The 25,678-nt window shown below is 39.6% G+C and overlaps 2 protein-coding genes across 3 annotated transcripts; one reads left to right on the top strand and one right to left on the bottom strand.

Annotated features, from left to right (window-relative positions):
• The first annotated feature begins 627 nt into the window (after window positions 1-627).
• LOC115678394 (MMS19 nucleotide excision repair protein homolog) lies at window positions 628-17,271 on the top strand. 2 transcript variants are annotated; one of them, XM_030601776.2, is made up of 20 exons: window positions 633-791; window positions 1,867-1,929; window positions 2,046-2,100; window positions 2,382-2,479; window positions 4,211-4,369; window positions 4,503-4,562; window positions 5,615-5,803; window positions 7,254-7,307; window positions 9,497-9,583; window positions 9,705-10,416; window positions 11,212-11,588; window positions 11,926-11,999; window positions 12,336-12,441; window positions 12,621-13,501; window positions 14,090-14,165; window positions 14,300-14,411; window positions 15,559-15,635; window positions 16,673-16,753; window positions 16,836-16,915; window positions 17,021-17,271. In XM_030601776.2, the coding sequence occupies exons 1-20, from the start codon at window positions 720-722 to the stop codon at window positions 17,040-17,042; spliced, it is 3,435 nt and encodes a 1,144-aa protein (XP_030457636.1). In that variant the 5' UTR covers window positions 633-719; the 3' UTR covers window positions 17,043-17,271. The 2 variants fall into 2 exon arrangements, 1 of the variants encoding a protein (XP_030457636.1); XR_008816716.1 differs by lacking the exons at window positions 16,673-16,753; window positions 16,836-16,915; window positions 17,021-17,271 and having other exon boundaries at window positions 628-791; window positions 14,310-14,411; window positions 15,559-15,593.
• Window positions 17,272-17,680: 409 nt separating this feature from the next.
• LOC115678395 (protein PAF1 homolog) lies at window positions 17,681-23,810 on the bottom strand. Its single transcript, XM_030601781.2, has 12 exons — window positions 22,096-23,810; window positions 20,823-20,891; window positions 20,271-20,378; window positions 20,002-20,182; window positions 19,844-19,920; window positions 19,635-19,754; window positions 19,106-19,211; window positions 18,711-18,797; window positions 18,530-18,601; window positions 18,367-18,441; window positions 18,144-18,284; window positions 17,681-18,060 (listed from the first exon to the last, which is right to left on the bottom strand). Exons 1-12 carry the CDS (start codon window positions 23,079-23,081, stop codon window positions 17,914-17,916), a joined length of 2,169 nt encoding a protein of 722 aa, XP_030457641.1. The 5' UTR covers window positions 23,082-23,810; the 3' UTR covers window positions 17,681-17,913.
• Between the last annotated feature and the right edge of the window lie 1,868 nt (window positions 23,811-25,678).

Raw genomic sequence — 25,678 nt, 5'->3', positions numbered from 1 at the left:
ATTTTTTAAAAAATTTTAAAAATTATCCATGTCAACATCGGCCACACCACATAGGACGGCTTGGCTGGCGCTGACTGGACCGTCACAGGAGCGATTTCAGGCTAAAATTAATTGAAAGGACTATATTGGCAATTCGTTAAAAGATGTTGGACTAAATTGGTAAATCGATAAAAAAATTATGATTAATCGGCACAATTCATTTATAATTGAATTGTCCGTCATCATATAATAAGTTTATAACTTTGTAGACAATTTCTAAAAACAAGAGTTGCGGATCACTATTCCTTCGACTATTAAGGGACGAAGGATAGTATTTCGCTCAATGTTTGAGTAGCTAAAAAAGGCTTTGTGCTATACCATTGGAGTTGAAATCGCTCGGACCGGAGTGACCATACTCATTGAGAAGTATAGAGTACTTATATTAAAGGTCGATTTTATTTCATCCGTCAAATCCGGTAATCCAACAAGGGTGCAACTGAAAATACTGGCACGATCCGAGAACTAATTATAAAAATAACAAAACGGGGGGGATTGCAGAAATACACGAATCCACAGGGACCGAAACGCAAATAGAACCTTCTTACGGACCTGCTGCCGCGCGCTCTTGCGTCGCCATCTCCAGCGCCTTGCTTCCTGAAACGTCATAAACCCACCCTCCGTTTCTCTCTCTCCAGCTAAAACCCTAGAGCTCTCTCTCTCCCTCCCTCTCTAACTCGCTCATGGCGGAACTCAGTGAGCTGACTCGTCACATTGAATCATACGTCGACACTTCTCGCTCTCCGAGCGAGCAGGTTAGTTGCTCCGTCTCTCTAGTTTCTTTCGGTTTGGATTCCGGTTCATTGATCTGTTGTCCGTGCTCCGTGGATGCCGATTAAGGAAGGCACAGAAAGTTTAACAGTTGGAGCTAGGTGCAAAATCACGTAAAGTTTCAAAATTGAGTGTAAACTGTCTGAGACTCGGTTCTTCGGCACAATTAGGACACTAGGGGCGAGTGAGTACGGATTCTATGGGCCTAATTGGTCTTGTAAATGAATGCACCGTGCGAGATGATCAAAAGTTTGGAAATTTATGGGCGATTATGTTTGGTGAGCCGGCCTGAGGAGGTGAACTGGGTTTTATTGTCGGCGATGAGGGATTTTGATGGGAGCTAGAGTTCTTGGACATTTGCTTTGTTTCAATTGTTTATGATTGTTGTCGGAGAAGTACTTTATGTCGCCTTGAGCACCTATATTTTTGTTTTGGATTGAGAAATAGGGTGTGGTTGAGTGGTTGGTTTTGGGAAATAATCTCTTACTAAACTCGTTGGTTGCTGGTTTTCTAGATGACAGCAGAATAACAATGATCTGTTTTAAATATCTTGATATAAATGAGAAGGAAACTGGGACTTCATGAACAGGTTGAAAAATCAGCGAAGAAAAGGAGAGTATGCATATAGAAGTGAAGACAATGACTGGAACTTATCTGTAGAAAAGAAGTAGAAATTGAATAAATAATATATTTCACGGTAAAAAAAAATGTCTAGGCTCTACTGCTAAATGCACCCTCACAGTTTCAATGAACTGTATGATGTACCTTCTCTAAGGAAAGAAAGGAAAGAAAAATGGAGGGATCATGGAACACAATTATCACTTATTTTATGGGGGTGCACGGTAACTGTATTAAAGTCGATGAGGTCTCCTGGTACAGATTAAGAGCAGTTGTCCATAAACAATGAGGGCTGCAATGTCATAAAATTCGATCATCTTGTGAGAGCGTGCAATTTGAGCACAATATATGGGGCAACTAGTCCTCTAGCTTGTGAATGTTGTCTATCTAGTTTTTCTTTATGCTTTCTCTTCTGTTAGTTTTCTGATTACTCTGCAACAGGTGGCAAGTTTACGGGCAATCACTTCCCTTTTGAAGAAGGATCTCCTATCTATAGAGATATTGGTAACCTCCCTTTCAGATGCTCTCTGTGAAGGAGACATGCAAGTTACTCTGTAACCTGAATCTTTATGCCTCTTTTGGTTTATTTTGGTCAATGCTCTCCATTTTTCCTATCACAGGTCAGAGAAATGGGCTTGTATTTGACAGCTACAGATAGTGTTATTCGCTGTAGAGGTATATTTCAGTGACTTTAACATGCTAAATTGTTAATTTAATTGTTTCTTTCTTACACCGCAGTTATTCTAGCCAATTTTTCACAATTTTTCGTAAGGTTATGAATAGAAAGCGGATCGGCATGCAAGTGGATGGTGAATTTAGTCATTTGAAGCATTTTGACTTAAAATTCTTTTGCAAATCTCGTCACTCAATGAACTAGTGCATCATTATCCTTTGTCTTTCATGTCGCATCCAAATTTGAAACAAGCTATTTTAAGCACGGTTTTGTTGTTCTTCAGGTATCCTTCTCCTAGCTGAAATGCTGGACTGTCTTTCATCAAAGCCTTTGGAGACATCCACTATCCACAGCTTGATAATATTCTTCGCAGATAGACTGGTGAGCAAAGGACTTTCTCGTATACTGGAAATACTCAGAAAATATTGTTGTGAAACTTTTATTTAGCATAACATTTCATCTCTGTTTGTTTATCAGTATCCATTTTGTTTTCTTCCGTCTCTCCTTACTTCCACCTTTTATTCTGCTTTGGAAGTGGGTTCTGGAAATTCAATGATTTAACAGGCAAGGTTTGCATGGATCTTTTAACATTGTTGCACTTTAGCAACACCCGAGGGTGCATTGTTCCCAGTAATTTGGGTCAATAGAGATTGATTGTGAGGAAATTGTTGGAGGTTTGTCTGGAGCAAATTGTAGTAGCTGTATTTAGCAAAATGGATTAATTAATAGGTTGCCGGACATTTCTTTTTTGGGTGTTTGTTGCGGAGGAACTTTTCTTGAAAGGAAGTCGGATTTTTGAAAAGAACAGATCATAATTTCAGTTGTTGTTTAGTGATATTGTCATCTTATGCTCGTGGAAGTGTAGATGACAAGATCAACAATACAACATATTTGTCATTCTTGACTGACAATTTCAGACTGGCGCGAGTTACCTAGTTGGATTAGCTGAAACAGGATTTCCTTGGTGGTCTAGTCTGGTTAATTGGGTGAGGCCGGTTCAGTGTTGAGTTCATCTCGTTTGACCATTGGTCTGACCGGTTGGGAATTGGATCAATCCAGTTTTAAGTCAGTGGTTCGTCATTATGGCTTGTCATGGAGGTGGGGGTGAGATAGGTTTGACGCCTCTAGTCTTGAGTTCCGATATAATAGGAGATTTTACATGGGTTGGAGGTGTGCTTTGCAATTGTCTTGCATATCTGCAATTTGCAACAAAGCAATCAAACTAGGTTGCAGGGGCTAGTTGGTGGAATCGTAACTGGGACGCATTGGTCATAATAAGTGTGCTGGCAAGACCGCTGGGCTAATATGTTGGGCACATCACTGGATGGCACATCTTATGTATGAACCGATTGAACCATGGTCCGATCGACTGGACTACCACTAGGCCACCTGACTGTTGGTTTGACCTGATCAACTGAAAATTCTAATTCCGATTGGACACCTGACTAGTCCAGTTTTAAATTTTTTTGATACTGCTAGATTGATATCTATATTGATTAACTTGTTTGAATGGATATGCCACACATAAAAAAGAGTTGCTGATCCATAGTGAGAGGATGCTTGTGAAAGCCTTCTTTTTTTGGGGGTAGGGGTTGGGGGGTGGGGGTGCAGGGTGGTGGCGGAAGGGTAGGAGCTTGTCAAAAATCCATTGAATATGTTATATTTATAGGACTTGCTTAAAAATTATGTTAAATTTACTGAATGTAAGTTTTTGGGAGTCTGAGTTACAACTATCCCATTATATGTGGGGATGTGTGTCTCAATTAGATTATTTCGTTCCATTTAAGTTTTAGTAGCACAAAGTTTTGCTAGATGTGTTGTTCTAAAAGCTAGGTGGCATAATTATAGTGTGGAGAGAGATAAAAATATTGCTGTATATAAACCATAAGAAGCAGGGTCATGAATCATGGTCATCCAACAATTGCAGTTCAGGGGGCATCGGGATTTATAGAGGGAGAACTAAAGGGTATATTCATGCAAGGTTTTGAAAGAAAGCCGATAATGGTCTTTTGTTGTTATCCTATTCTATTTTGGCTGTTTATATATGTTTCTCAAATGACTGTAATATAAAAAAATTGTAGTCATAAGAAAAGCAAATCATATTTGTGTCAGGCGGATTGGAAAGCTTTGCGAGGTGCACTTGTTGGTTGCCTGGCTTTGATGCGGAGAAAGGATGGGGTGGGCATGGTAACCATATCTGATGCAATGGCTGTTACGAAGTCATATGTTCATAATCTACATGTCCAGTCCTTGGCACATCATGATAGAAAGGTGGGCGTTCACGTCTATTTGTTTGATTATCTGAATATTCTTGTCCAAATAAAAGTAGTAAAGCTTTTCCTTTGTCTATTTTCAGCTATTTTCTGGAGCCTTGCTTACTTGATTTTACTTGTCCATATTGCAGCTTTGCTTTGAACTTCTGGAGTGCCTGCTGGAAAATTATCCAGATGCCATTGTTTCGGTGGTATCATTCTTATCTAAGTTTTCCTCAAACAATTCTCTGTAGCGTACCGTTGCTTTATAGTAAATGTGCATTTTTTCCGTCTTCATATATTGATGAAGAAGGTAAGAGGTAAATTACTTGCAAATATTTTTGTCCAAGCCATATATTTTCATCTCAATGATGACGAAAAGTAGGCCTTGCATCTTGAACTTAATTGAGTTCAGTATGGTATAAAGCAAAGTTAATTCAAAGACTTAGCAATAATCTCTGTTGGTCCATCAGAACCTTTATATATCAAACATTTTTCAGTGCCGCCGAAATCTCGTTGCTGTGTGATTCAGGTTGAAATGCCTGTTTTGGTGCTTGTTTAAAACCTTTAGATGTTATAGGTGCCTACCAAATAGTGACGTAAATGCTTTTACCTCTCTTTTGTTATGCCGTGACTTGCAGAGATTACATTTATAAGCAAACCTATTTCCTTTTCATTTGATGTTACAGAATGTTGTTTCTTATGCAATACAGCCAAGATAATATAACTTGATATCATTCCACATTCCATCGTGTTGCAAACTGTATGTAGCTTACCTATGTAACCCTTTGTTTTCCAAAAAGGTTCCATCTCAGAAACATTTGCTTCTTTTATTAGGTGTGCTACTCCCTACTTATGGGTTATTATACTTTAAAACATGTGCTATTTTACAAATGAGAAATGCCAAGGTGCTTAATGTTATACATAAAGCTGTTTACTACCATACATCTGACGCATATTTAAAAAACCAAACTAACACTAGTTTATGATGCAACGTCATCAAATAAGCAATTTTTAGTGAATTAGTGTACACTACTCTTGACATTTTTTTTCTTGAGAATGATTGCAGCTTGTGTGTGCGCTTATGTGCTTTTGGCATCTCCGCACATTTGTAGGCATAAATGTCTGTTTTGTTCTAGTGCATTAATGACATATTGATTGATCTCTCCTGTGTGCATTTATTGCTGATATTTGGTTGGGTTTTTAATGTCCTTGAGATATAAATCCTGTCGTATCAGTCACTCGTATTCTGTTTGCAATCTAGGGCAATGAAATCTTTTATGCAATATGTGAAGCTGTTGATTATGAAAAGGACCCTCAATGCTTACTAGTGGCATTTCATATTGTTGAACTTGCGATGCGCCTATTTCCAGATTTATGTGGTCCTCCCGATGGCTCAGTTGGGGAGATATTTGACATATTGGGCCGCTACTTTCCAATCCATTTCACACACGTAAGTTTTGTGTCGACTGTGCTTAGGATATTAGTTTACTTGAAGATTCTTGGCTTTAGTTTAAAATGTCCTCATGTCCTTTAATTCATTTTCAATCTATAGCATCCTTCTAGTCGAACACTTACATTTTACTTAGTGTATATGTTTTGTTTCAAATGATATGTTTGGGATAAATGCAGACACAGGACTCAGTTTTAATTGTTGGGGATTTGAGGATTTAAGGTTTTATTTTGGTCAATTGAGGACTTAAGTTGTTAAAAAAGCCACAATCAGGTTTCGAGCTTGACATCAGTGGAATTTAGGCGTCAGAATTAACACGTGGCAAATGAACAAATTCCATGTGGGAGCTATGCAATTTCTGATGCTTGAATTCCACCGGCGGTGAGCTTGAGAGCTAATTGGGGCTTTTTTAAAACCTTAAATCCTCAATTGACTTTGATAAAACCTTAAAAGTCCTTAATTGACCAACAGCCAAAACCTTTGGTCTTATCCAATATGGTTTTGTTTAACAAGTCCAAAAAGATATGGGCTTTAGTACTATTCAATCATAGCTAATAGCATGTGGATTTTTTTTGTCGAGATAAGTGGCCATGTAACGTCTTTGTTTGAATGCATAGAGATGTGCACTTTTCATATTGTCTGATTGAACACCAAATCTGTGTGTAGCTTGGTAGTATCAGCTAAACTAAGAGGAACCATGTGCATATTTGGCTTTGTAATTTACTGTTTACTTGATATTAAAGAATCATATAATAGTGCGGGTTGGAAGAGCAGATTAAACGTCATTCATCATTGCAAGAAACTATATTTAGTATACTTCTATTCTTTTTACCCAAGTGGTACCCCTGGCTTGGCAACCTTGGCAACATTGCACCAAGCTTCCATTGGGAACAGTCTAAAGAACTTAATACGAAATGATAGGCGCTGTATGCTGATCTCTGCAGAATAGAATTTACTTGGTCATGTTGACCCTTTTTTTTGAACTTAACTATAAAATTGGCTTTTTTTTTTTAATGAGACTGTAATCAGAGGTTGGCCGTTCACATTATATCAGGTTGATTAATAGCTTATTCTAGGTTGATTTGGTAAACACTGTACGTGGTCAATTGGCTTGCAATTAATTTGATGTGGTATCATGTTCACCTTATCCTCTTGTCTTGAGTCAGATGAGCGATAACTTCATTTTGAGCTCTATCAGCTGTAGAAAAGAGCATGAATATGTTGGCTGTTACGTGTTCACTATAATGTTGTCCCATGGGGATATCACAAATAAGATGCCGACATTGTTAATGAGAGGGAGGCGACTTTTAGCCTGTGCAACATTTAATGCATTGAAATTTTGGTTTGCTTTGAGACTCTTTCTAATATGTGAACTAAATACACCATTTCAAAGCAATTTGCATGTTATTTAGCTGATGCATAGTTTCTTCTCATTTTTTCCCAAATCCAGCCAAAAAGCGAGGATGTTGATATCACGAGGGATGAGCTCTCCCGGGCATTAATGGTACGTACTAGATTGGATTGAGACTTTTCTGCCACTTCATAGACGTGAAATTCGTTTGTTTCAGAGTCTATCAGTGCTATAATGAGTTATTGCTTGTAGAGTTTTGAGTTATCATCTCTCTCTCTCTCTCTCACTACACACACAGATGCAGTAATGACTAGGTAGCACCTTTAGTGTATAATCAGTGATGGCAATTTGGCAATCCTGCATCACATTGCTTTTCTGGAACCAATGATATAATGCCTTGGATGTTCGGGAGAATCTTAAAATTCTGAGCTAATTCATTTTAAAGTTATTTGGGCCTGACAACATTGGTATTGACCATGTTCAATTTGGTCTTGAAATTGTTAGCATGTGTCCCTTCTCTCTCATCTTTGATTCTTGGCTTTGCACAATTAGTTGAGTGAGTATTTAAATATGAAGGAAAGAACCTGGAAGGATAATTAGGAACGGTAGAAGCACTATTATGAGTTCTTCTACTCGTCTGCCAGTTGATAATTTCGCTCATATTCATGTATAGCAGCCTTATAGTTTATCTACTGTGCCTAGGAGTCGCTAGTGGCCGGCTTATTGAGACTTTGAGACGTTATGCACCTTGAAGTTTATACAGTAGGGGATCATGACCATTATGATATCTATATATTTTAACCTGTTTTATGTTGTTTTTCTTGAATTTGTGGCCACGCTATTTGATTCTTCATTCATATACTCATTAAGTTTTGGATGTTCATTTTCATAAGAATAAGGCTTTAAATTACAATGTGCACTAGTTGCAGTCCGAGCATGTCAGGGCAATGTTGCTAATGCCATTGTAAAGCTCTTCGAAGAGAATTGTGTCCATAAAAATTTCAATAAAGAGGAGCTGTTGTTGAATGTCGTTATAATATTTGTAAAGAGGGGAAAACAATGTTAGGATGCACTATGTACTTCCACAAAAGGTGAACAGTTGAAGTTCTAATGTGCATGATCTGTGTTTTAGTTTTTCCAAACCCAAATGCCTATTCATATCTATAGAATTCTCTAACGTATAAGTTTGTGGACCGGAAAAAGTAAGTGTCGTGGTAGAGGTAGTATTCTGAGCACCTTTGGAAGCTATACTACTAGCTAAATCTTGCTGTTGGTTGATAGCAGTTTCAATGAAACATGGTCATGCATCAAATACCGAGCATCTTCGAGATTTTCAGTTAAAAAAATGATACTATGAAAGGTGGATGAGCCCACGGTATTCCCAGAGGATTTCTTATTTTTGGACGTTGGGCATTCAATGAGCCACCATGACTAAAGTATTAATAGACTATCTTTTAATGACTTTATACTGAAGTTACACAGAGACATATAGTGAAATTAGGAGGCATCTCGATCAAAGTTTGCAGGTGTTTGGCTATTTGGGTTATGAATAGAAAATATTTAATTGTATTTGCTGATCCTATAATGCATCTTTGTGACTTTTTGATGACGTTGAGCTTTGCCAGGGTATCACTGTTCACATATATGTTTGAATTCTAGTGAACTTGATTATTAGTGAATCATATAAATCATGTGAAGTGATGGAAAATTTACTACTCAATCTAGTATGAGATTTGATATACTCTGAAGTGAAGGTCAATAAATTCAAATTACTTGTATGAAATTTCAGTATAATGCATTTAATAAAGCACAATAGACACTATGCACATGCTATGGCAGTTATAGTGTCCTATTGTCACTAAAGGTGTAGTACCAATGCAGAGAACTTATGAGACTTGTGAAAAAAATGATAGATCTTGAGAATATAAATGGGAAAAGGTCTTTTTCCATTAGAACATAAGGTATCTATCTTGGTGCTCATTTTTGCTGTGTGACTAGAGCATTTGAGTAAACTTTGCAGATTATGATCAAATTGTGACAAACTAAGATGACATTTAGTTGCAAGCATACATCCCACCGTTGCTTTGGCAAAATTAAATAGATGAGGTATATGATGGAGAGAGAGATTTGATTCTTAAGAGAAGTTATAGGTCAATCTTTGACATGTGCTATGTATCCTTAAAAATAGTTGAGTCTTGCTTAAAGCACTTAAACCACATTAGGCATTTCAGAAGGTGGCATATACGCTGTTGAACTGTTTTGGTGGATTAATTAAGCTTCTCCTACACTTGTATGTCTGGTATGTTCTCTAACATCTTTATTAACTTGTTTTTACTCTACAGTTTGCGTTCACTTCTACACCACTTTTTGAGCCATTTGCAATACCATTGCTTCTTGAAAAACTTTCGTCTTCTCTTCCGCTGGCAAAGGTTAGAACCTCTCATTCTTGTTATCACAATTTCTCTGCAATGGAGCCATTTCACGATTGTGCCCATTTTCTTAGTCTTTTATATGGTCACTGTGTTAAATTTGAACTTCATTTGCTTGCAGATTGATTCTTTAAAGTATCTCAGCGATTGTACGTTAAAGTATGGTACAGACAGAATGGAAAAACATGCTGAGGCAATCTGGTCATCATTGAGAAACATTATCTTTTCTTCATCTCAAGAGCCTGTTTTACGCTTTGACTCTGAATCTCTTGATCGCATTGGATTTTTAGATGATGAAATTGCAAAAGGGGCTTTAACAGTTCTGGAGAAGGTTGTTATGCAAAACGGTGCCTTATTCTTAAATTTGATTGTTAATGATGAGGATATAAATCTGATTTTTAACAACATCAATAGTTACAAGAGCTTCAGTGATATTTCATTGCAAAGTAAGCAGCAGAAAATACATGGAGTTGGTTGCATCCTGACTACTGCTGCAAGAAGTTCTATTTCCTCATGCAACCGGATATTTGAAAGCTTCCTTCCCCGTCTGATGAATGCTCTGGGGCTTTCAATCCTCAAGCCATCTGAAAATATGTCTCCCAGTGGCAAGCATGCAGTTTCCGGAACACTTAATTTTGGGGCTCTTTACCTCAGTATCATACTTCTTGAGGCATGCAGAGACTTGATTGTGGGCTCTGCTCAAGTGGCATCTTTTCCAGCGCATGAGACATTTTGCTGCATGCTTGAGAGTTGTTCAGCTTCACTAGCTAGAGCTTTTAGTTCTAATGTGGGGAGGGGCAATGAGACATCCATGGCAGACGTTTTCCTTGGAGGTAAATGGTTTAGTTGGCACTGTTGTCAATAGCCTCCCTGTTATAATTTTCTTGGTCTTTCTGCCATATGAGAAAAATGACATCTTCCTTCTGTCTAAGTTTTGGTGAAGTTTCGATGCTGTGGGCAGCAAAGCTAATTTTCCTATTCGAAACAAAAAATTACCTGTAACAAATATTTGGTGGCATGAACTTAATTTTATGCAAATCTTGCTATCATGGATCATGGAAGGATCTTTAAATCATGAGGATACCTGTCTGATAAAGCAAACCCCTGGCAGTAATTTTGTTATGTGGGATACTCATGATCCTTGTGACGGATTGACTCGATTTTATGGAAGTTTGTCCTACCTCTATCTGCCAGAGGATTCCGGTTTCTGGTTTTTTCTTTTCTTTAAACCCTTAAACTGAGATAAGTAGTCCAGAACAGAGTTGGAATATCCAATGTGAACATACAAGGGTATTGTCAGTCATGGTTTATTATTTTCATCATTGTTGCCCTCTCAAATGGGATCAATCTCTTGACCGAAAAAAAAGGATCGATCCGAATCTTCTCTTGGTCCTGTTTTTGCTGATTTTAGGTTTTAATGGACTTTGAGTTTTTGACTTTTGTGAGTTAGTGTTGTCTTATCAGTTTTATTGCCTCTTTTTGTATGTTCCGGATGTACATGAACACATTTCTCTATTAATAAATACCTATCTTTAAAAAAAAACTCCACTAATTATTTTCACTGATTAATTTCACAAAAATAAATGGAGTGAGTTTGGTTCCTTCTCTAATTCTAATGGTTTGTGCAGTTAAAGGCTTGCAAATTTTGGCCACATTCCCTGGAAGTTTTGTACCCATACCGGAGTCCTTATTGGAGCACATTTTGACAGCACTCCTCTCAATTATCACTGAGAATTTCCAGAGCACTCTTTCATGGAACTTGGCTTTGAAGGCACTTGTCAATGTTGGCTCATACATAGAGAAATACCATGAGTCCAAGAAAGAGATATCCTATATGGTTGTTGTTGAGAAGATTGGTTCATTACTGGCTGCAGCTGAATGTATGATGCCTTACTCTCGCAAACTGGAGGCCATTTCTGAGGTTGGCATGAGTGGAAGAAACTATATGCTAAAAGTTGTTCCCAGACTAGAAGAAGCCATATTCACTCATCTATCAGATCTTTATGTGAGTATTCATCTGATCATCATTTGGCACACAGACGATTCTTGAATAAAAAAGGTCTTAAATTTTTCTCCTTGAAGGAATGGGTACGTGTCTACTGATTGGGTAGTTGTCGATGCTAAGAACATGGACTGCTGTAGATTGTGGTTTTCTGCTAATAGTCATAGTCATATTAGACTGAGCATCTGGAAAAGTCTAATGTATTCATCAGGGTTGGAATCCAAATACTCTTGCAACTAAAGAAGTGTCTCTCTCTACTGTTGTTTGTATCTTCCACTTGATGGTGAAATGCTCGCCTACCAAGTAAACTTTAAGTTAATTGAACATTCTGTTTGGGTAGGTCAATGGAGATACGGGGCCAGCTGAAGACACAGTCCAGCTTTTGGAATGCTACACCAATAAAGTTCTTCCGTGGTACACAACGTACTCTCTACATATGCTACTTCATGATGTTTCTCCATCTGTTAGAATTCCTGTCCCTTTTAAAAGTTTTTAGTGTTGTCAAATATTCCTACTCTGTTTGAATGGATCAAACTGTCTGTCTACTGCCTCCTTCTCTTCTACTCTCCTTCCCTTAGATAAAAGTATGGTTTCCTTTACCAAATTGATTTGTTGGTGGTTGATACTTATCAGTTCCTTTATACTGCTTCCATGAGTTAAACTGCTGACCTGAGCATGGCTTCAGTCACCTCTTTCCTTTAGCACCTTATGTACTTTCTGATGCCCACAATGGAGTCCTGTTGATTTCAGGACTAACAACTCAGAAGGTTTTGATGAAGTTCTTCAGCAGTTTGTGATCAATATATGGAAACAAATAGAATGCTGCAAGCATTGCAGCACAAGGTTGGAAGAAAAGGTAAGTTGAATATTGTTTTCTTAATTTGCAATCTTTTCCCCTCTGGCTTGTTTTCTTAAAAAGTTCTCAAAGCAAAAGCATCTGCAAGTATCTTCCGAATGCCAGACTGTTGACTGCGGCTGCTGTACACTTGAGAAATTTTGTTGCAAAATTGAGACTAATCTGCTGCATTTCTTTAGGATATTTTTGAGGCAACCACGAAAGCTATGAAGTTTGCCGTTTCAAATTGCTCAGAGACAAGCCAGAATGTAATTGTCGAGAAGGCTTATGCAGTTGTTTCATCATGCCATTTCTTTTCATGGAATGAATCTGCTGTTAATCCCATTGATATGAGAGGGTTGGATATATCTCACGAGCTAAAACTATCTTTTAGAGACAGATGGGTTCTCTCTCTATTTTCATCTGTAATAATGGCAATACATCCCCAGACTCACCTTCCTGATGTGAGAGCTACACTATTGCTATTCATGGAAATGCTCCTCAAGGGGCATCTTCCATCAGCACAAGCACTGGGCTCTTTGGTGAACAAATTCGGTTCCAAGTCCAATGGCCAAAGTACTTTGGATGATCGTCCTTTGGAAGAGGCAATGGATATAATTTTCAACAAGAGTATTAGCCATGCAGATAGTGCTCTTGGGATCTCTACGGGTATAGGCGATAAAAGCACAATGAATTTAACTGATTTGTGTTTTGGTGCTTCAAACAGTACACCGCTTCAAATCAATGCCATTGTTGGATTAGCATGGATAGGAAAAGGTTTGCTGATGTGTGGCCATGAAAAGGTTAAAGATATTGTTATGATACTTTTAGAGTGTTTGTCATCCAAAGATGGAAGGCACTTGAGACAAGATTCTGGACAGGAAAATTGCGAGCAGGATGTATCTTCTTCTGTCATGAAATATGCGACAGATGCATTTCATGTCATGATGAGTGATTCAGAAGTTTGTTTAAGTCGAAGATACCATGCAATTATACGACCTCTCTACAAGCAACGGTTTTTCTCGACTATGATGCCCATACTTCGAGCATTGATCATTAAATCTGATTCATTGTTCAAAAGGTACGATTACCCTTCTCAATTCCCCCTAAAGTATTCTCATTTTCCAATTTTGTAATTCTTCTGGCAGCCCTCCATTGTTATCGAAATAGTGGAGGCCCTTCCATGTGCTTTCTTTCAGTGCCATAGCTTCTAGTTAGACAAGGTTCACGAATCTTCCAGGGTCTGTATGCACAGAAAAGCTTGAAGTTACAGATGGCCATAATGTGGCCTTGTCCTCACCATGTTTGTATTATTCTGGAGAGATCTGTGGCTCAATATGTACTTGTTCGAGCCATGTCACCTGCTTTACTTTTTTTGAACGTGTAGCAGAGCCTCCTACACTTCTGCATGTAGGACACCCTTTCAGGTCCCTGTGAAATGTGTATTGAGCATCATTGAATTGCTACAGGACTGCTGCCATGTTACTATTCATATTACCTTGTCCTATTATTGGTTTTGTTGTGAAGCGTAATATATTTCTGACTATTATCATGGTCTTGCCTTTTATCATTCGGTCAATTCATTTGATTAAACTGGCTGAGGCACTCTTTATTATTGAGACAGTCTATGATAATTATATGCTGAAAGTGAAACTTTTTCCTAATACAGATCTGTTCTTTGTCGGGCTCTAGCATACATAATGTCCGAGACTCCCCTAGTTGCTGTCCTGGGAGAAGCAAAAAAGGTTTATATCCAGAACCTCAGAGCTCTAGTTATTTCTTATGAGATCTGTGCATATAATATTTATTCCAAATGCTATTACTATTAGAATATACAATCTGACAATCTGAAGCAAGAACATGTTTCTTCCTTTGGTAGCTCACTCCAGTTATTCTAGATGCCTTACTGATGTTCAGCAAGGATAATCAGGACAAAGATACGATGTACAGTCTTCTGTTGCTCCTGTCTGGAATATTGACAGACAAAAGCAGTAAGTGAAACCTACTCTATCTATTTATTGAGTTCTGACAATGTGCTCTCGTTTGCTCTTTCATTCTCTGGGAATTGTAAATTCAGGAAGTCCCGATTCCCGATTCCTTCTGTGGGCATATAACTAATGGGAAATACTTGTAGACAATAGGTTGATTGTGTAATTTGAATGTCATATTCAATATCATGTATATGTATTACAGGATGAATATTGTTGATTGGGAAACTTGTTCACATTCTGGATTTTGTACTGATTCATGTAAGACTGTTCATATCATTAACTAGACTTTAGTGACTGGTATGGCGAAGTTCTTACTTCTTTAGATGTCATGATTGCCCTGAGTAGAAGAATAGCTTCACCCATCGTGTTCGTCTGGAGTGATTGGTGAAGAGTGTTGTGAAGTGTGCTTTTACTTCCCTGGTTTTGTAGATTGTCCTTGTATGTTTTTAGTAGTAATAATTAGGCGAAACAGTTCCTGTGCATGCCAGATTATTGGTGTTATTTATGCGAGCCTGTTACTATAGCTTTTTTCTTGGGTGGTAAAACTTAGTTTAAATTCATGGATCATGATGCTGTTTTTATTGAGATGTCTCCCTGTCAATAGTTTATCCTCCAATATCTCAAATCATCTCTTCAGCGTCCTGATCTAAAAGAAAAAAGAAAAGCAAAAAAACAAAGTTGAGTGACTTAATTAGGTTTGTGTCCCCAGTTGTTACATATCCATTTCTAGGTTTTTACAATAAAGAAAAATGGGTGCATTCCTTGGTGTCCGTGTAGTGGGATAGGTGAATTGAATAGCTACTAAGTGAGTGACACAGATTTTGATTGTACTGTGAGAAAAGGGCACTGGCAGAAGATTGATGCTACGGATGCTATGAAATACCTATGACAGACTAGAGATGTCTTTTCTTGTTGTGCTTCTGCATTCGATTGCTGAAGCCAACTTTGAGATGAAAAAAAAAAGATGTTATGTCTGGATCATCTTGATCCAGATGGGGGTTGGTTATTGGATGGTGCGGCGGTTTAGAACAAGATTTATCCCTGTTTATGATTATCATCATGTATACCATGTCCTTAAGCCTGTCTTTTGTGTCACTAGCTGCTCAAATATTGCCTAGGATTGAAATTCTAAACTTTTGCATTGCAGGCCAGGAGGTTGTCATTGAGAATGCACATATCATTATTAATTGCCTCACCAGGATGGTTAGCTATCCCCATATGATGGTTCGTGATTCTTCCCCAAAGTTAGAAATATTTAATGCTGGAATTTGCTTTTGGCCCATTAGATCCTGTATTTTATTTTCTTTCTGTCAAGATGACTCCCAGCAATGCGCAAAGGTTTCGACGTGTTCGTCTAGCCATCCTACAGTCTTCAAAGTTAGCGACTGCCAAATGATCACACTAATGTTCTGCTTGCCTTGCATGTGTTAATAATCAGCTCCACTGCCTGTTCTCTGTGCATGCAGCTGCACTCTGTCTTTTTTAATCGCATGTAACAGCAGGGCAGGATGGGTGAGGTCACTTCTGACTCACCCTTGAACATTTTGTTCCTCCTTAGCAATAGGTGTTTGTTTCTAAAGTAATAAAGCAAAGGTTTTGGAACCTGAGGGTCATCCTGTTCAGTAGGGACAACTCAGGCAGCGGCCGTACCTTAAAGTATCACTATTCTCTCTCTACATCAAAATGCGAGTAGAAAAACAGAGGGAAAATTTCAGTCTAGACACGTTTCATAGGTTGGTGAGGACATAGCATGAGGGGGTATAAGCTCATACACCGAAAGTAGATCCAGTCACTTAAAATCAAGAAAAAAAAGTTATTCGAGAATCCAGGGAGATACTAACATAATCTAGTTGTAGTCCTCAGACATTGGATACGCATGTTGTTGAATTCTTGCTAGAGACATTTTCAGCTAGTTGTGATGCTTAGAAGACTGAACATTGAGTTAGCAATTGCCGCAGTGACACTTCTCTGTTGTAACCTTTGGCTCTTAGGTGATTGTATCGTCACTAGTACTGTATTCAACATCATTCTCTGTATTGGTGCAAGTACTTTCTTATTACTTCTTGCGAGGTCGAGCCTTCTCATATCAGTGAGCTTACCCACTTGGGATCAGAAACAGCCTCCTTGCATGCTTCTGCACCTAGACACGTTTGTCTGTACTGTTTCCATTTCCCTGTGCACAAGTAATTATGATAAAGCATCTAGTGTTCTTTACTGACCTTTTGCTACTCATAACTCCTATATATCTTCTGCATGCGTAGCTTGTTCGAGAGACAGCACTTCAATGTCTCGTTGCCATGTCAATGCTGCCCCATTCTAGGATTTACCCCTTGAGAACACAAGTAGGTTATGCTTGCTTCTTGTGTATGTCCCCATCCAATGAGTATGTACATATTAATCTGAGACCATGTCTGTTTTCTCTAGGTATTGCAAGCTGTATCAAGGGCACTTGATGATCCAAAGAGGCCTGTGCGACTACAAGCCGTCAGATGTCGGCAAGCCTGGTCCGTGTCTTTTTACCTACTTGTCTAGTGAGACATTGGTATCAATGATATTTGCTACATGAGGTTTTTAACTCCCCCGTTCTGTTTGTGTTTCGACTGTCGCAGGTCATCACCTGCAGCAACTTAGTTTCGGGGAGTTCGATGCTGACCATAAGTTTTCCTAAATTTTTCCAACTAGATACACACCCCCTTATTGATAATTGGCAAGAAATGTAAATATTCACCCGGACATTCTTTAATTAGCATGTGTAGTTATTTGATTTTCTTTCTCATTTATTCCCCAAACAACGAGCATCATTGTAATATTCGACAACAGCTTTAACCTCTACTTAGATAGCTTGAATCTTTCAGATGCATCGGGTGCTCTTTTATGGGGACTTCAGAGATGGAGTACCTGAAATTTACCATCTGAAGTTAAAAGTCTAAGTTTGGCTATTTCCTTCTTCTAAGCTCTACGATTACCAATACTACAAGAACCGGGAAACTAAAACAGGAAAAAGGACCGCTAGAGATGTAGCTCACATTTGGGCCCCAATGTGGGGGAATTACGGCAACGCAAGGCCTAGCCCAGATCGGACTTTCGGTAAGAAACTGAGCTGATCTCAAGCCCAACAGCAAATTACTCCTCCAAACATTCTAAACGATCTCGGGTCCTTAAAGCTAGCTGATCCTACCAATTTTCATGTGGAACGGGCCTAGAAAGGCTTGAAACTCTGGACCAGGCGATCGATTCTCGCCCAAAAAAAAAATGGGAGCACTGAGAAATGAAGATGAAAGGGAGAACCATTTGCCATTATGAAGATTGGCATTTGCTAACTACAATTGCAACATCACATTATTGTATCTTTATCTTTTTGCACAGCTTCCCTCTAGCGTTAAGGTGATGAAGGAAAAACCTATCTTAACGAAAAAGCAACCTCAGTACAAACTCTGTATAGAGCAGGGTGCTATAACTGCACATTCCAACGCTGGACCGTTACTTCCACCAGGTAACCTGCTCACTCAGACATGTCATCTTCCGCTCCACTAGATCGTTCCATATGCTCGTCCTGTGTGACCCTCTCAGGTGATCCAAGATCATCTTCATCGTCTTCTAAAGCCCCTAAGTTAGAAGTAGAAGCACTCCTCTTTGAATTTGAGTAGACCTGTAGGACACCAGACCAGGACCATGTTTACCGAAAATCAAACATCAAAGAACTGACAGCATAAAAATCACTTGTGGCTATACCCCTGGTTCTTTCAACTCGATAGTAGCAGGTGTTGGTCTGCGCCTCACAGTAACACTGGCAGGTCTTGCAAAATGTTCGACTTCATCATTGGATCTTCCCTCTGCTCTCTTTCTCCTCAAATTCAGCTTTTTGGGAAGAGGCTGAATTGTGACGACAATAAATGAAGCTACTAAAATATGGTCTAAATCCTAAAAACCAAAGAAAAAGCATGTCGATATTTACCACATAGCGTGCTTCACCCTCATCAAATGACACTAGGTATGTGCTGGGCTCCTCTGCGTCATTGCCGCCTCTAACCTGTTGCACACAAGGTGGGAGATTGTATGTTTAATAACAGATATTGCAAGATGTACCATCAAGCATCACAGTAGGTTCTCTCACATACAAAATCCCAATGGTATTCCCGAAGCCAAGAGTAGCCAATTTCTTCGTCCTCATCATACATATCCTTCGATATCTGCCATCAAAAAATAAATAAGACCACTCATTGTGACTAGCATAAACATCCACCACGGTTAAATGGTATTTACTGATAGCCAGAAACAGAAGCAATTACACGAGTCTACCTCATCTGCAGATGGGACCATGTAGGCTAAGAATTTCTCCGGCTTCGATGGATCAGAGCCTACGGCCTCATAACTTTTCATGATAGCCTGAAATGGACATGATGATATGTTGCTTACCCCTCAAGTAATTGGATATTGCACACAATTTAAAATGAAAAAAAAAAAACTCGGGTAGAAGAAGGGCTAAACGTCCCAGGAAACCAGAAAAGAGAGACTAAAGGAAAACAGCAGAGTACTTTTACCCAGTAATTATCGCGCTTTAACATGTTTTTCTAGTGGAGTAAAATACTCCAAGCAACATATTAACTGAAAAATATTCTTAACCTTTTTCCCATGACAACATCTACTAAACAGAACTATTCCTGACCATTTGTGCAAGAGGACCTACAACTCACCTTTGCTTCATATTCATCACGGGCAGATTGTTCCAACTTATTGTAGATTTCTGAATCAGCTGTGGGATCATTATCAAATGATGCAACAATAAATTGATCATTGTACCTGCATCAAGTGTAACAGACAACGCTAAATGGTCATCGTCACTCTCATGTAATATGAAATCAGTTAGCAGCAACATTTTTCATCGTGGACTGGTAGTAATCATACGATGCCTCCAGTGAAAATTTAAATCCAAGCAGTCTCTGCTAATGCCTAGTCAATGAACTGACCATTGGCCCCAACTACAGATTACTTACCATTGGCTGAAAACGTTTGGTGTTCGGCCCAGACAATTCTATATCAACCCATTTTACATGCAACATAAAGCAACCCCTCATGTTCGACGAATCAGTACATGCATACACATCAGATGATGAATTAAGAAAAAAACAGGTTTTCCATAGCAGATCAAGTCTCATGCAAGAGAAGCTATCAAGACTGATTCCTTCTTATGAGCCATAATACAAGCATAGATTGAGTACATACCGATCGAAATCGGGTAAAAGAGGCAGAACTTCAACTGGATATAAGTTCTTATTGGTTGCATGAATAGGGGCTGACTTAGCTGCCTCAAATGATGCCTCGATTTCCTTAATTCGTCTTTCCCTGGAATTAGATTGCTCCTTTAGCAAAAAGAAAACGACAAACAATCCTACGATAAGGATATTTCCTGATAAATGATCAGAAGAGAAAACCTGTCATTGAGATTCTCCAAAATGTTGCGACCTCCCTTCATTTCACGCAATTCTTTTGCTTGTTTCTCAGTTAAAGACTGCAATTGCAATGCAATTAACAATAACTAAACCAAACCAATATTTGCTGAAAAAAAGTTCATATCAGTAAGGCCATCCACCTGTTTCGCTGAATCCAAACTGAGAGGAGATATGTACTGAGTTTTAACTAGCCAAGAAACACCTTTATCAGTAGGTCGTTCTTTCCTTCTTATCCCATCCTTCTTTATTGGTGTCACCACATCATCATCACGCAGTAATTCTTCGTCCTCTGGATCAAGGGGTTTGCGAATACTTGGAGGACTAGTAAAAAAGTGAAAGGAAATCAGATGACTGATGATATGAGACAATTGTGACACCATTTAAGATATTAGTGAGGCTGGGAAAATACTTGTATATATTCAGGTCCAGCAGGTCGAGGGGTATGCCAAGATCAGGCTCAACATGAAGTTCGGGCTTCCAACTTTTCTCCAAAGATGTGATGGTGTATTTAGCAAATCTGCAAAAAGGAAAAAATAGCAGGGTTTATCTTCAAATAAGATCATGCATCATGTAAAGCTCCAATTTCTTTTTCTTCAAAAACTGTAACGATAATGATCCAAAAAGTGAAATTTCAGTCTTCTGTTGGGATTACCTTGACCATCCAACTACTGTCACGAATCTTGATGGAGTAATATCACAGAAATCATTGTATAACTACAACCTTTTGCACTTCTATACCGATCCTCTGAATGGTTTATAAAGCCTTAATGAATGAATGCTCTTTCTGTAATTCTTTCCCCACTTTCCTACTAATTTCCCAAATTCAACTATATCGCACATTATGAGACATGCAATACTCTTGAAAGAGCAGGTGTAATTAGCTTAGTGACATTAAGGCAAAATTACTCATAAATGCACCCAGGGAAAAAATCGATTTCAGCAGCACAATGATGTTACATACCGATCCTTGTCTTTCTTGAAAGCCATAAGTTTTGGTTGAGCACTTGGATCTGGAAGCTCATTTCGAAATCTTCGAAAAACAGAAAGCAAATTAAGGGTAAGCTGAAGATACTATTTGTCATCATTAGGCCATCAATAAATCGTCGCTCCTTATCTACAATAATCGAACTGTTCAGATGAAAATATTGAAACCGACAAAGTACAAGAGAAGTTTTCAGCCAGAATTTGCAAAACAATATCAGTCTTTGTCATTACATAAACTGGAAACAAATATGATAATGCTATATCTTTTAGTTTTCAAAATGCTATTAGGACTCGGTAAGTTGCATTTCTAATCTCACAAATCATGCATCATTTTAGCTAATTCAGTGATTAGAATGCATGAACATTTGCCAAAGAACATATCCTTACACAAGAGAAGGTCATCTAAAAAGGCATGGCCACTTCATGGTATGATTTCCAAATAAAGGATAGGAAAAGGCATAGAGTAGTTATCACTAATCCAAACAAAAAGAAAATCCGGAATATGGATTGTGGCCTCAAAAATTAAAACAAAACTTATGATTTAATACTTCATATAGTTATAAAAAGTCTGCCTATACATATATAATATAAATTACCAAGTCAACATTCTGCAAAAGATACATTCATATTCATCCCCCCATTATGCCTTCTGACTTGATGCTGATGCTCTCCGTTTATGGTCACATATCCCCCTTTAATTAAATTCGATAGCACGAGAAACATGTTAAGACCTTAAAGAGAAATCTTAGTCATCATAATCAGTATGTACACCCTCACTAGACTTGCAACTACACATATCTACTTTACCAAGGTATTCATCTGTGTACCTGCATCATTTAAGCAATGTCTTCAATTTGAGGATGCCATAATTTGAAAAATCTACAAGAGCTGATTTACTATTGAAATTTATTCAAATAGGATGGGCACAAAGGACAATTAAATCACGTGCAGCAGAATCCAGACAGATACAACAAAGGACACCATATAAATACAAAGTTGGTCAGAATCGTGCACTGCCACCCAAAACTCATGAGAAGATTTATACACATAGCCACCACAAAATTAGCTACTAATTTGCAATCTTGTACTGGCAAAAACATCAAATCTCGTAGTGGGAGATGCGGTGGTAACAGCAAACTTGCTTATGGCATTACGAATGTTAGGCAAAAAGAAAAGTCTCTACACATGCAGCCAGCATTATCTTAGCAAGCAACACAGGCTGAAATAAATGTATACACAAAAACACTTACTTCAACTTGCACACGAAAGTGGTTGGCTTCTTCAATCTATTCTCAGTCCTCTCACCCGTCAAGAATGGCGTTGCTTTCCTATCCCCCATTCTAGAACCGACAATTGACCCGTGTCCCTTCCCTGAAGACATCATGTGGGTCTTCTGTAATATCGAATTTTGTGACTCCTTCATCTGCTGCCTGTGCCTCTCCTCCTGCTTTTGCTTCTCATACTCCTTCTTCTTTCTCAACCTCCTCTCTTCTTCAGTCTCCACCCTCCCCGAATTCCCATTCGGTTTTTTCACCATCGGGGCGGGGAGTTTATGCGGTTTAACGGAAAATCCACGATCATATTTACCAGGTTCACGTTCTCTCGAAGCACCTTTATCGCGCTCCAGGGATTTCCTATCAGAGCCTGAACTTTCTTTACTCTGAGGAGGAGGAGGAGGAGGAGGCGAACTTGGGGGTGGCGGTGGCGGTGGAATTGCAGAAGTAGGAGGAGATGATGGGGGAGGCGGAGGCGGTGGTGGCTGCAATGACTGCATTGATGCAGGATTATACTGAGTGTATTGCGAAGATGATGGGTAATACATCGGAGGCTGTTGTGGTTGTGGAGAAGGCTGTAAGCTTGCTGAATTCTGTGGAGGTGGCGGAGGTGGGGGCGGAGGATATGAAGAATCTGGCGGTGGAGGTGGCGGAGGCGGCTGGTACGGATAATGGGGAGGAGGGGGGTGTTGAGGTCTTGAAGGATTGTAAGGTTGGTGGGGATAACTAGAATTCGGGTGCATTTGGCTGTAGTTTTGAGGGAATGCAGCGGAAGCAGCCGATGGCATAGGCACGTCGCTACCACCTCCACTGCCGCCGTAACCCCAATTCTGCGAATACTGCGCACCCGCCTGTGGCTGCGAAATTGGCTGCGGCGGCGGCGGCGGCGGCGGCGGGAGTGGGTTTTGGCTCGGCGGCGGACCAAATGAGGATGGCGGGGGAAACGGCCTGTAAGAGGCCATGGCCGAGATTCAATCCGATCAAAGAAAAACCCTAGAAGAGAGGAATCTCACCACAGAGCACACACTACTACCGAAGCTCCGACTCCGAGGTCCGAAGATCAGGAAAGAAATCCGGGGAGAGAGCAACGTTTCGATTAGGGCCAAACCAAAAAGCTCGAACGAACGAACAACAGATTTCCCAAACGGCTATCCTCTCCCCACCTAAACCCTAAAACCGCGGCCGAAACCAAAAACCCCAACCAAGACCGATTCCGCCTCCGACGGACGACCGAGAGAAGAGAGGAGGCCGCGAAACTCAGGCAAGGCGGCCTTCCAACCAAAACCCTACCTCATCCAAGCTTCGAATTCCAGAGGCTCAACACCGAGAGGCGAACTCCAAAATCTCGAATCGAGAACTCATCTCGGGACGCCCAGGTTCCTCGACCCAAGTACTCCCAAAAGCCTCGATTGGATCGGTGAATCCGGTTCCTCCTCCCTCCAAGAAGCCCTCGCTCGAATCAATCCGCGACGCCAGTTGAAGATCAAACGTTGAACGCCATGTGCACAGAGAGGAAGGAGCAGAGCAGAGCGACGAGCGACGAGCTCTCGACTGACGACAACGACCAACTTCTCGTCAGCGACTGAACTCACTGAACCACCACCACCACCATCAGCATCATCATCAGCATCATCAGCTCTGTATTTATATGAACGGCGGAGAGAGACGAGCGCTTAGATTTTGGTCCGGCTCCCGAATTTGGACATGCCGGAGATGTTCGAGAGCAGCGGCGACTGCTGTGTGTGTGTCTATTTTGCTCGCATGTACTGTTCTCTCTCTTTTTATTATTTGTTTTTTTTTTTATTTTTATTTTTATATATCTTCTCATTTTGGCAAATCGTGTAAGCTTTCACTTTCCCAATTTCTTTATCCAAAACTTTTGTTTTTTGGGGGGTGGGGACAAAGAGGGGGGGATCTACTACTGCTACTTGAAGGGAATTGTTTCATTGACCAGGCCTAGATCCTTGTCGTTAAATAGCATTGTTCTCTTGTACAACTGGTTTTCGGAATTTCGATTATAAATAGAAAAGGAAAAAGAAGAGAAAGAAAATGGAAAAATAACTGTAGGCAACAGAGAAACACGGTAAGGACGGTATCTGTCGAGCATAACCTAAATATTTGTAACGAGAATCAAACATGTTGAGAGGTGCACGATAGTGAAGTGGTTTCGTAATCGCGGGCTAATGATTGCGAGATAAGTCTAAATCTATACTAAAGCTTCATACATGACGAGGGGAAACACTCGTGAATGGCGTTATTTAGAGGTCGTGCAGATGTACGAGCAGTATTAAAATACAATGCGCGGCATACAGAATGGCATTGCATCGACTCTTATCTTCAAGAAACATGAATCTACCGGAGGCACTTGTTTAAGACCGTATGAATCACGTGCTGGAGGGATTGAATCGCTGCCATATCGAGGCGTGGTCTCTATGATCACCGTCGTGGAAGAAATGAGAGCTCGTTGGGTTCGCGCGAGCCTCGTGGGGCCGAGATTTTGCGGCTCGTGACTTCCCATAGCTATCAGTCTTGAACTCTGTGTGGGGAGAGGAGAAGGATAGGCAAGTCACTTTGGGCCACTCGTGGGCCTACCCATCAGCAGGCCAGGTTTAAGTCTCACCATAGCTAGAAGAGAGGTTCAAATATGCAATTCAGAAAAGCAATGCTTCAACAAATTCATCGGCCATTATCACCTTAGGGTGTGTTTATTTGAGTGACAGAATGTTTTTGCGAATTAGTTTTCTGAATCTTCACGCATTTGATTTGGCGAAAATGATCGGTCAGAGAAAAACCATTTACGGTCAACTAAAATATGCTTGTTTAAAGTTGGGAAAGTAAATTCCCTAACCCGAAAAGAGCAAAACATTTTCCTGCGAAATTATTTCTCAGAAGGCATTTTCTTTTATCATGAAATTTTCCTCAAGACAAACACGCCCTTAGTCATTTCATAAACCCATCCCCGAAAAACTCAATCAATCGGGTGGCAACAGTAGCTGTTCCTAACGTAACGGCGCCGATTTTAAGCTCGTAAAAAAATGTAGTAACAATGTAAAAATAGGAAAAGAAAAAGAGGAAAAAGGGGTTAAAGGTTGCTACACGCTTGGTAATTTGGACAGTGCAGAGGACAATGAAACTTTGTTTGAAGGGGCTACCCATGCCACAATGGAAATCATCAAATGGCCTATCAGGAATTTGAAATTTGGCATAACGGGCCGCACAAGGCCCACTGGAATTTCCTGCACCGCGGTTCCGGAAATGCGAAAAATAGAAAAGAAAGGGACAAAAGAAAAAGGATGGTCCGACTCCAATAGGCCCAAGTCAAAAGCCCATCAAGAGTCTATACACCGATTTTTCATATAGTCAACCTTTTTAAGATTGAAAAGTGTCCTTTAAATAGTTATAGCTGTTGTTATTGTTGATGTGGTAAGGAAGGTGTCTTGCATCATCTACCTAGATGCTGATTAATTTCGAGGAACGAAAAAATTGTGAATCGCTTGTTTGATGGAGTTAACAAAGAGTACCGAGTTTCTATTTACCAGATTCATATTGTTTTGAGCTT

Source organism: Syzygium oleosum, unplaced genomic scaffold (assembly GCF_021117445.2).
Source record: "Syzygium oleosum isolate NSW1041296 unplaced genomic scaffold, Sole_v2.1 Sole_v2.05, whole genome shotgun sequence".
Classification (NCBI taxonomy): Eukaryota; Viridiplantae; Streptophyta; class Magnoliopsida; order Myrtales; family Myrtaceae; genus Syzygium; species Syzygium oleosum.
Note: the sequence above shows the minus strand (reverse complement) of the source record. Positions and strands in the feature narration are given on the sequence as shown.

Excerpts from the sequence above, each read along its gene's own strand:
- LOC115678395 (XM_030601781.2), bottom strand. The coding sequence starts at position 23,081 with ATGGCCTCTTACAGGCCGTTTCCCCCGCCATCCTCATTTGGTCCGCCG. Across the intron at positions 19,921-20,001 it reads GTTTGGATTCAGCGAAACAG|TCTTTAACTGAGAAACAAGC; the intron begins GTGGATGGCCTT and ends TTGCAATTGCAG. Across the intron at positions 18,798-19,105 it reads GTGATGAATATGAAGCAAAG|GCTATCATGAAAAGTTATGA; the intron begins GTGAGTTGTAGG and ends TGTCCATTTCAG.
- LOC115678394 (XM_030601776.2), top strand. The coding sequence starts at position 720 with ATGGCGGAACTCAGTGAGCTGACTCGTCACATTGAATCATACGTCGAC. Across the intron at positions 4,563-5,614 it reads CAGATGCCATTGTTTCGGTG|GGCAATGAAATCTTTTATGC; the intron begins GTATCATTCTTA and ends TTTGCAATCTAG. Across the intron at positions 16,916-17,020 it reads GTCAGATGTCGGCAAGCCTG|GTCATCACCTGCAGCAACTT; the intron begins GTCCGTGTCTTT and ends CGACTGTCGCAG.